The sequence below is a fragment of the Condylura cristata genome, unplaced genomic scaffold (genome assembly GCF_000260355.1).
Source record: "Condylura cristata isolate star-nosed mole 26May11 unplaced genomic scaffold, ConCri1.0 scaffold00014, whole genome shotgun sequence".
NCBI classification, from domain to species: Eukaryota; Metazoa; Chordata; class Mammalia; order Eulipotyphla; family Talpidae; genus Condylura; species Condylura cristata.
Window position 1 is genome coordinate 3,317,737 of NW_004567115.1, and position 11,825 is coordinate 3,329,561.

At 36.4% G+C, this 11,825-nt stretch overlaps 1 protein-coding gene across 2 annotated transcripts in view; it reads left to right on the forward strand.

Moving 5' to 3' along the window:
- PLSCR4 (phospholipid scramblase 4) overlaps positions 1–11,825 on the forward strand; it is a 25,923-nt gene that overhangs the window by 8,749 nt on the left and 5,349 nt on the right. For both annotated transcript variants that reach the window (XM_012724822.1, XM_012724823.1), the window contains 4 exons: positions 3,086–3,321; positions 7,178–7,220; positions 8,087–8,313; positions 11,209–11,370. In XM_012724822.1, coding sequence (XP_012580276.1) covers positions 3,086–3,321; positions 7,178–7,220; positions 8,087–8,313; positions 11,209–11,370 — 668 coding nt within the window. The remainder of the gene's footprint in view (positions 1–3,085; positions 3,322–7,177; positions 7,221–8,086; positions 8,314–11,208; positions 11,371–11,825) is intronic.

The following is an 11,825-nucleotide window of genomic DNA, read 5'->3' on the forward strand; positions in this document are numbered from 1 at the left end:
GTAGAACATGGCTTTAGGCAGCCTTTCATACTACAGCTTCTCTGAAGCAGAAGGGCTTCCTTCCCCCTTCTCCCTGATGTGTACATGTGTGCTGTATGAATCTGATACATTCTCTTAACATTTCAGCATAGCTGACTCAAACTTTTTTTCTTAAATTCAAAGCATTAAAACCCTGTAGTAGAATCACACTCTATTCAATATTTTCTCTATATTTCAATGACACAACAGGTTCTGCATAATCTATCTCATATTTACCAATAACTCTGTATTTCAGAATCCTGACTCTACGACAGAAGAACATTTCTAAGATGCAAATACTAGCTATAGGTCATGTTGTATTTGTCTGAGAAAGTATTATCTATTCCTCCCTGTATTAAAAGTAGCAAGAGTGTAAGAGATATACTTAAAATTAAATTACTAGATAACTTGAAAAGTATGGTGCTAAATTACTTATAATTTAGGAATTTTCAGTTAACAAATTCACTTAACAAATGTGTTCACAAATGTTCGTTGTGGTTGCCACCTAGTGGTTAAACTGTATATTCATTTATGATGAGATGCAAAGTATCGATATGTATACCTATAATTTACAGTAAGAAAATACTAGAAATATTTATTTAGCTTTAATGAACTTCTTTAACTTCAGTAATATGATTCCTATTAGCATTATTGAACAGTAGATATGTGTTCCCACTGAAAGCAGTTTTTTCCAAGTACATGTGGAATAGCTAACAAAGAAACATTTGTTATATTAAGTCTGTCTATTTAAAGAGAAAATTACTTGTTGAAATAAAGAAGTTGATAATATTTAGAAAAACTAAGAAAGCAAATCTCAAACAAGTATTGGGAGGGTAGTGTTTTATAGCAGGGAGTTATTCCTTTAAATAAGTGTGAAGTACTCTAGTTATACAAAGTTTAAGCATGACTTCCCCCCACTATAGAACAAATCAGAATCCTAGTAACAATTTCAAAGTGTAAAGGGAAGAGGATATAATATGCTCGTTTCTCACAGAGAATTTGATCATGTTTTATCTTTCATTTCTCCTAACAGCTCTTAATAATACATATTTATAGCAAAATAATTTGACCACATAGGGTTTTCTTAGAACTATATCTCTATATTGAATAGGCCCATAATCAAGTTTGTAACTTTTCTTCTGATTCATTGATTCACAAATTTTACTGCATGAGGTATTTTTATGTGGAAATCACATATCACGAGAATTAATCAACTAATTGAAATAAAAATTATTCATAAGGTGTGTTCTTCACTTTCAGTATTGGATTTCCCACTTAACTCCAACTTAACTTTATTTCTAGTTACTATTATATTTTTCACTTGTCTTTTTTTCTTTTAGTCTCTATCAAGAACTTTGTGTTCTCTAGCCTTCAAAATTTGTGTTCCTCAGAGTTATCTTGCTCTACTCCCATGTCTTGCCTTGCTCTGTTTCCCTCTCACTTCCTCTATCCTTTTACTTTTCTCTTAAGTAATACCCATGCTCTCATTTCTCATTAACCACTTACAAATCTCTAAGCTCCCCATAACATCTCTTGAGCTCTATTCTTTCATGTCCAACTGCTTATAGACTGCTTTCCCTGGGGACTCTAGGTCTAAAGCCTAGTATTCCTCAGTACAACTTTAGGACCCTACTTCTGAACACATATAATCCTCTCATTCATCCCCTGCTATGAAGGCTTACAAGAATACAAATCAGAAATTAGAGCGCTTTTCTTGTATCCAGTATATCTCCAAGACAATACTATTTCTCAAATGTTAGTTATTATTTCTTCATTTTCTATTCCTTTTCTCTCAAACAGCTTTATTGCTTCTATCTTAATTTTTGCAAGTAGTTGTTCCCTAATATAACCTTCTTATTCATAAAGTTTCTAGATGTGAACTAATCATTCCATTCTCCATTATATCTGTCTATATAAAGGTCAAATTGTTAGCACAAAGTATACGTTTTTCATAATCTTCTTTCCTTCCACACCTTCCTTTCTTGCTTTGTGTGTTAAAGCTTCATACCTGACCTTGACTTCTACACTATAGAACCTCCATTGTGCCACTGTTCTTTGTGTGCATTCTTGCTGCCAAACTTCTGCCCATTGTACTCACTGGGTTTAATGTTACACCAGAGATAGCTCTTCTGCCTCTCTTAATGGCTCCTCCTGACTAATCCTGCAGCACATTACTACCTATGGTAACACCAATTACTTTTTTATAATAATTCATGTTGGTTATGACTCTGTATCCTTCACAAAACCAAATGCCCATGAAAAACAAGTATGCCTGTATACAGTTTTCACTTCTAGCAGCAAAGATAGCTGCTAGAATAGGCTCTTTGAAATTGGAATATTTTCTAGATAAAGTAATGCTTGATTTATCTCATAGTCTTGTTTTCAGGATGTAGTAGGAGATATAGTTCCACAATCGATGACTTTCATGAGGGCAGTTTTTATGATAACCAATGTGTCCCAGGCTTCATCAGCCTCAGTCACACTTTTCTTGAATGCTAAAATCTCCAAAAATCTGAGCTTCTGTCCAATATATCTTACAGAAAATGTCAACTTTGTTTTACCTCTAACTCAAAAGAATGTCTGGATTTTTAGGCAATATCCAAACCAAAACTTGTATACCAGCATCACAACAATATTATGCATAATAGTTACCAAATAGAAATAACCCAAATTTTCATCAGTTGATCATTAGATTCATAAAGTATAATATATTCACAGAGTAGAGTATTATTCATCCATACAAGGGAATGAAATACTAATACATGTTACATCATGGGTGGACTTTGGAAACATTATACTAAGTGAAATAATCAAACATAAGGGCTACATGATATATAATTTCCTTTATGTGAGATATCCAGATGAGGTGTCTCTATAGAGACAGGGATCTCCAGGGCCTGCATGCAGGGAGTAGAAGCAGATGGGGAATATTTGCTAATATTATGGGTTGATTAAACAGTTCTGGAATTGAATAGCAGCATTGTCATCTTCATGTAATAAGTCATGGTTAATTCCAGTGTATTAGAGTGTTAATAATGTATAATATTTTCATTTGCTTTCAACACAGGACCACCTGGATCTATTGCCCCTCCACATGCAGGCTACCCAGGAAGCATGCCTGTTGGATACTACACTCCACAGCAGTCCAGTGCCTTCCCCTTGTACCAGCCAACCGGTAGTAACTTTCCAGTCCAGTACCAGCCTGGAAGATATCCTATGGCCAGTCAGTCTGCTCCAGTAGTATGGATGCCAGGCCCAACTCCTATGCCAAACTGTCCTCCTGGTCTGGAATACTTAGCCCAGGTACACAGATCCAGGGATATTTTTCTAATGACGTATGGCTGGGGATCAGACGTGAAGAAACAAAAAACTAGATAAGTAAACTACGGATAATGCATTAGGCCAAATTCCTTAGAACCCCTTTCCACAATGTGAGATTACTCTCTAATTTGCATCTATTCAGACATTCTGGAGTTAACAGGACAGGAAGGTCACAAACTGGCCAGAATGTCAAGATAGTATACCATGTGGTATTATTTAAAAACTCATGTATGGAACTCAAAAATATTTTGAATGAAAATAAAAATAGCTAGTATTAAAGATCTGGTAGAAATACTGAATCATGATTCACTTTTAGGAAATGAAGTACTGAAATGCATTAAAGGCAAAGAGTTTGTCAACTTAATACATGTCTCCCCACATAGTGAACCGAATATTCCTTGTAGTTGACATTATTTCTCTTTTCAGTTTTATCTATTAACCTGTTAACCATGTACAGTGAAAACCATTGGTACTTGCAGTATTGTAGAGGAATATGGGAACTTTGGTAGTAAGTATAGTGTGGTGACTTAATATCTGAAGGGGGGGTGAACATAGCTCCCTAAATCATACACAGTGCCACAAAACAATGTTCCACAATAAAATACAATGTAATTAAAAAATGCACATAGCCAAATATGTGTGAACCCATATCCTTTCCTAAAAAAAAATCATAAAATATCATCATGTTGATCTTTGTATGTCAATATAATTGGATCAGTAAAATTGGAGTTTATATAAACCAAGGATTGAAATTTTGGGGCTTCCCTGGTGGCCTAGACCTCTAAGTCTCAATTCTATTACCGCTTAGGCTTGAATTTGATCCCCAGTCAGGGAGCTGACATACATATGGTGCAGCAGACCTCTTCTGTCTCTCCTGCTGCTCCCCTCAGCAGTGCATTTAAGTAAATCTGCCTGTTCTGCTCCCTACTCTGTCTCTGGTGAGTCCTCTGCCCCCCTGCTCCTCTAGCTTATACCCCGGTTCTTATATGTATGTATGTATGTGTGCATGTATTAAGTATGTAGAAATAAATCTTTAAAAAAAATTAATTTTGGTTAAATTGACAAAACTGAAAGCCAGTTATTCAGGTAGAGCTCAAGAACAAACTCTTACATTTTTAGAGAGACTTACAAAATTTCTTTAGTTGATAATGTTTAGAAAGTCACTTTTTTATATTTGATAAATTCAGAAATTGTCATTTCTTTTAAACATGTGTACCATCAATATTGTTTTTCAAAAAACTTTAGCATTAAAAAATTACATAATTTATTCTATTACTCTGATAGAGTTTAAGTTAACAGATTTTATTAATTCTCCTGTCTATTTCAGGAATGGTTTGAGTTAAAAAATAAAGGAGAAAAGAAACAGAGTTAGAGCCAGAAAAAAAAAAAAACTTAATTTTTTTTTTTTTAAAGATTTATTTATTTGTGTATACAGAACTGGGGTACAGGCCAGAGGCTCAGGGGCAGTGAGAGGCTTCACCAGAGACAGAGTGGGGAGCAGAACAGGCAGATTGATGAAGTACACTGCTGAGGGGAGCAGCGGGCGGGTCAGGAGAGGTCTGCCACGCCATGTGGCCACCTCCTGGGCAGGCGGGAATCGAACTCACGCGGAAGCGGCTTTAGCTTTTCAGTGCTGTGCTTTAACCCACTGCGCCACCAGGGAGGGCCAAAAAAAACTTAATTTTTAATTTTAGTTCTACTCCCTCTTTATTCTACATCTTGAGAAAAATTCCTAACTTTACAAGGCATGAATTTCATTATGTAAAATGCATATCTACCATTATTATCTACCTATAATCAATAGCTGTACATTCCATTATACTATACAATAGTGCTATTGATGCCTACTTTGTAGGTTGTTACAAGAAAATTTTAATGATACATTTTATAATGTGCTGACTACTTTGGCACACAGGTGATATATCCCTAGAGGGTGATGGCTGTGTGGGTGTTACTTGAAATACCTTGTATGGGTAGGAAGGCACAGAGTCAATCATTTTATTTCTGTAGTTTTTTACTCTCATGTACACATGAATTTTCATGAAGATTGTCAAGACACTTTAGCATCCAAAGTGATAGCATATTTTAAAATATTGGCTTGGCTTGCAGCTTTATAATTTGTTAGAAAACTATTCCTTAACAGTCACAATACACATTAAGCAAACTCTTCAACATTAAAAAGCATCATTTCTTTAGACCATCTTTCTCAGTAATAGACACTCTTAACAAAGAAGCAAATATTTTTACTTTTAAAGGAATTATAAATTGCTTAATTGCTGGCTACTTAGAAGATTTTATAAAATGTGTTTAGACTCTCTGACTTGATTGTGTTATCTTATGTAATGATTTAATCAAAGAAAAGTTGTATATTCTCTATAACCATATTGCAAAACATGTATGCTATTTTAATTTTTTTGTTTCCACATCATATGTTTTTATTAATTAACATACTCAACCAATATTTAGTGAAATACAGCATTTTAGACAGTGTAGGCTGTGATTTAATGATCCACATATTTAGGAAGTATCCCGTCATAAATAGGGATTCAGGAATCAGTATTATCTAAAATCACAGTTTATATAATATTATCCCCAATCTTGCTTTTAAAGAACCCTCTGCCAGAATGTTTCATCTCTTTGCCATAGTCATGTGCACACACATTCAGGCCCTACGAACCTGCTCTTATTCAGGTGTACACCAAGGGAAAATCTTGGTATTTAGTAGATAATTGATTAGAAATCAATTTTTTCTTAGAAGTACCTGAGAAATAACTACAAGTTGGACACCCCTTTCTGAAATCCATGCTGGCCGATTTACTCTTCCTGAAGTCCTGAGAAAATAGCTTTCTCTATGACTATTAAACTGACGGGAACTTGCTGAGCAACTCCTGTCTTTGGACATGTCAAGAGGAACAGTGAGGAGGGGGGACTCTCCCTGGTGGCGCAACAGGTTAAAGCTCAGTATTGCAAAGATAGCAACAGCTACTTCAGTGTGAGTTCAATCCCCAATGAGGGAGGTGACCCACATGGTGCAGCAGACCTCTCCTGTCTTTACCCACTGCTCTCCTCAGCAGTGTACGTTGTCACTCAGCCTGCTTTGCTCCCCACTCCATTTCTGGCGAGTCCTCTTACTGCACCTCCATGTCTGGCCTATATCCCAAATCTGTATGAATAAATAAATCTGTATGAATTATAAAAAAAGAGAGAACAGTGAGTGGGAAATGAGGTAAGAATAATCAGTGTCAACACAGCTTCTTCTAGATGCCTTTTTTTATTATTTTTTAAGATTTATTTATTTGTGCATACAGAACTGGGGTACAGGCCAGAGACTCAGGGGTAGCGAAAGACTTTGCCAGAGACAGAGTGGGGAGCAGAACAGGCAGATCTATGAAGTACACGGCTGAGGGGAGCAGCAGGCAGGTCAGGAAAGGTCTGCCGCACCATGTGGTCGCCTCCGGGGCAGGCGGGGATAGAACTCATGCGGAAGTGGCTTTAGCTTCTTAGTGTGATGCTTTAACCCGCTGCGCCACCAGGGAGTGCCATCTTCTGGATGCTTTTATTGTGTTTATGTAGCAAGAAGATACTTTTCTAATATTTTAAACAAATATTTTGAACTTTTTAGTGGAATTAGAGGAAAGTGGTATTCTATTGGACACTGCTAAGAAACATCTGGTTGGATATGGTTAGGCTAATTTCAGTTGGTAATTTGTTTTATTTCATTCAATTCCAAAAATATATTTTGGTATCAATAACTGTATTTTAATTCCTGTCTCATCTGTTAATTTTGTAGTACTGATTTGATTCTGTCATTTCAAATTACTTTGTTTTATTCCAACAGTTGGACAACATACACGTTCTTCAGCATTTTGAACCTCTGGAAAGTATGTATAATTTTGTAGTGTTCAGCTTTACTTGAACCAGGTGAAAATTTGCACTATCCATTATCTAGCTCCTAATATTTATCATTTGTTAAGAAAAAAAGAAAAGGAATTATTGTGTGCAATTTAATCATTTTTTTATGACCTGTAAACTCTTAGATTTGAAAAGGGTTGTATGTTATCTGATCAACCACAAACCTTTACACATTCCAGCTCCTCTGTGTTCACCTCTCATGAATGGAATAAAGAAGGAACCAAAAGACTATATGAGCTAGCTAGAAACACCCAGAGTCGGATAAGTGGAAGTAGAACATAACCTCTAATCCGTTGAATTCTAGTCAATGCCCTTGCTTTGGAAGTGAGATGTCACAGTACCAAATGCTGGATGCTGCTCATCCTCATAATTCACTGACCACTGCTCACTAGATCAGCACATTCCTTACTGCCACTGAGTGCCTTTCACTTTTCTTGCTTCATTTTCTTATTTGCCATTAGCAATGACCCAAATCACCTCATCACATATCCTGAGCTGATTAATATATGATACAATATTTAACTTACTTAAATTATTTAATAATTAAAGTTATTTAATTCAAGAGCTACAGAAATGTAATTTCATTCCTTTATATGTGGAAGTTTTTAAATCATTTACACTGAATTGCTTAAAAATATTTTATATTCTTGAAATCATTTCAATACACCTTTGGCACATGAACTAGTTTGGTGTTTTAATCAGTTGTATACATTTCAACTGAATGTTCATTAAACTATTTTTCTTTACATCCTTAAGACATAATACAATATGTGTTTCTTGAGGCCTTGTTTAACTACTTCTAATTTAAAATGGCTCCTTGTTTGATTTTTTTTAGTGGTCACAGGTTTTGAAACTAATAATAGATATGATGTCAAGAACAATGTGAACCAGATGGTTTACTTTGTAACTGAAGACACAGATGACTTCACCAGGAACACTTACCGGACGCTAAGGCCCTTTGTCCTCCGGGTCACTGACTGTATGGGCCGAGAAGTCATGACAATGCAGAGACCTTTCCGATGCACCTGCTGCTGCTTCTGTTGTCCTTCCGCCAGGCAAGAGGTCAGAGAACAGGAATCTCATCCATTGTCATTTCTTCACTTATCTCCTCAGGGCATAGTTGTGCTCTTTACAAAGCTGCATAGAAGGACATTTTCACTGACTGCCATTCAAAATGAAAGATAATAGGGAGAAGGCAGGTAGCCAAGATGTTTCACCTAAGCAAAATCATGAGGGGCTTTTTCATGTTGCTCCAAATATCAGTGATAATTGGTGGGTCAAACGCACGTTAAAAGTTATTTACTCAATAATCAGAATCCTGTTGTCAGTTGTATGTTCTGTACTAAAATGTACCTGTTGCCTGGAATAGGTATGCCAAGTCATGCATACCTAGATATCTCCATCTAGATATTACTGAGCATAAACATGGTTCTAAAATTACAATAGATGAGATAAATTTACACTAGTCATCACAACCTACAGATTTCTACTTTCAGGAAAGGTGGGCGAAATACTGTCTCTAATGATCTTAGTAACTATTATTTACTAAAAGGCATTCATAGAACTAGAAAGCAGATGATGTACTGAATTACTGTTTGGTTATACTTCTACAGTCTATGCAGCTCTAGGAAGACATCAAGGGAAAAGGAAAGCTCTGTTAGAGAGAAATTCAAGAATATTTGAATTTCAGATATACCACCTACTTAAATTTGTATAAATTACTTAACCTCTTTGAGCCTTAAATGTTCTTACACATGAAGTAGATAGAAACATATCCTGTAGGATCACTGGGATATTTACATGTTATGTTAATTACCAACATTTACAACAACAATTTATTTACAACCCTTAGTACCTGTCTCTTAGGTTTACTGCTTTGAGGGTTAAGAAGTAAGTAGGTGTCAGCTACTTAGTACAGTACTTGGAAAACACTATATTGGTTAATGAATGTTAGCAGTTGTTATCATATATCTCATTCATCTGTCATTCTTGCCATTGTAAAAGTATTATACATTGTAAAAGTATTATATTATATGAATCTTTACCTCAAATTCTTAGTGATTTTTGAATGAAAACTATCCGAAAACAGGAAGCAAGGACAAACTACAACAAATCATAATCTTAGTCCAATGTATGGAAATTTTTACCATTTATCTAGATTTCTTCTTTATTTCTCCAGTTTTATATGCTCCACCTATTTGATTTTGTTATTTCAAAATTGGTATATAAACAGAATTGTATAGTATAAAACTGCCTAGGGCTGGCCTTTTTCACTCAGTATAATTACCTTTACATTCCTAAAAGTTGTTACAGTAATCAACATCCATTCCCTTACTAAAGTATGAATTATTCTAAGTAATTTATTTTTATACATTTTTGATTCTTTTTCTCTTCATCTCTTTTTTCTATTTTATCTCAGTCCTAGGATTCTGTCATGTGTGCGTGTGTATGTGTGTGTGTGTGTGTGTGTGTGTGTGTGTGTGTGTGTGTGTGTATGAGCAATGATATCTTGATTTGACAATTCATTAGCCCTATCCCACATGGAAACCCAGGGCACTCAAATTTTTAGAAAAATAATTATGACACAAAAGTAATTGTCAGAACTTTCACTTTGAGCTTTTGCCACATTATTTTATAAATCTCTTGCTTGTATTAAATATAGTTATAATTCTTCACCAAGGAATATTGCAGTGATAACTAGCAAAAAGGGTAATAGTTTCGAGCTCTTGAAACTTTTATTTTATTTTTTAAAGATTTATTTATTTATGCATATAGCACTGGGGTACAGGCCAGAGTGCAGGGGTGGTGAGAGGACTTACCAGACACAGCATGGGAAGCAGAACAGGCAGTTGATGAAGTGCACTGCTGAGGGGAGCAGCGGGCAAAACAGGCGAGGTCTGCCGCGCCATGTGGGTCACCTCCGGGGCAGGAGGTCAAACTAGCACCAAAGTTGCAGCCAGCTTCACGGTGCTGTGCTTTAATCCATTGTGCCACCTGAAAGGGCCCTTAAAAATTACTTATAGGGACCTCCATGGTGGCACAACGGGTTAAAGCACAGCACTGAGAAGCTAAAGGCACTTCCGCATGAGTTCGATCCCCACCTGCCCCAGAGTTGACCACATGGCGCGGCAGACCTCTCCTGACCCGCCCGCTGCTCCCCTCAGCAGTGTACTTCGTCGATCTGCCTGTTCTGCTCCCCACTCTGTCTCTGGTGAAGCCTCTCACCACCCCTGAGCCTCTGGCCTGTACCCCAGTTCTGTATGCACAAATAAATAAATCTTAAAAAATATACTTTTAGACATAAACTCACATTCTGTTGTTTTTCAAAATACAGTATTCCAAATGAGTCTTTTTGTCTTTGTTTGCTTTTATAGTGACACATCTCAGCTTGAAATGTTTCATTGGTGGCACCAGGAGAAGTGAGACTCCTAGATCATAGACAAAAACCTTTTTTTATATCATGAGCATCAGATGTTTGTGGAGGCGCCTTTTCCTTTAAGTTGGGCAGAGTCCAGAAGGAGCCCAGGCAGGTGCCGCATGCGCCGCTGATGATCTGGTTTTAAGTCACCTTTTCATGTTGAAAAAGTAGTATGAAGAAAATGAAATAATAGCTTGAGAATAAATGATTTTTAACATCCTATTTAGTGACTTGCCTGTTGTTTTCCAAAACATGAGCTCCTTTTTAATGACTTGAGTGTTTTATAAAGATAAGGAGAAACACAAAGCTTTAACCCTGGGAGGACTGGCCATTTATAGTAAGCAATAACTTTGTTATAAGCTAATTGTGACCTCTGCCCTTAAATGTATTCATGAAGATACGTGAGCATGAAATAGTCCCAGTAAAACTTTCCCAGTACTATTCCTAGCCCCTTAGTGAATAGGCCGCCTCCAGGTGGAGTGCGCACAGAAATGTCTGTTGCATCCTTACCTCTATCACTATCACTGCTTCCTCTGCAGCTGGAGGTGCAGTGTCCCCCTGGCGTCACCATGGGCTTTGTTGGGGAACACTGGAACCTGTGCAGGGCTGTTTACAGTCTCCAGAATGAGAAGAAAGAGAATGTGTTGAGAGTGCATGGACCATGCTTGACCTATGGCTGCGGTTCGGATTCTGTTTTTGAGGTAAGCAAATGTAAAAGTCGTGTTTCTACTATCTGTCCTATAGGTACTAACAGGCCGCAGAATGATGTGGTTTTTAATCATCTTTTCGTGTTGAAAAAGAAATATGAAAAAGGTTAAATAGTAGCTTGAGAGTACATGATTTTCAACTTACTGTTTAGTGACTTGCTTGTTTTCTGAAATATGGATTCCTTTTTAATGATTTGAGTATTTTATAAAGATAAGGAGCAGCATAAAACATTAAACCTGAGAGTAAACAGCCTGACCTAAACTATCTATTTTTCTCTTATTATATTTAATAACCAATTTTTTCAGAAATTTCTAAGATCGGCATGTAGATCATGAGCAGCATCCTATTACGGAGCATAGTGATTGCACTGGTTACTAACAAAAGGTACAATATTTTTAAATTTATTTATTTGTTCATACAGAGCTGGGGTACAGGCCAGAGGCTCAGG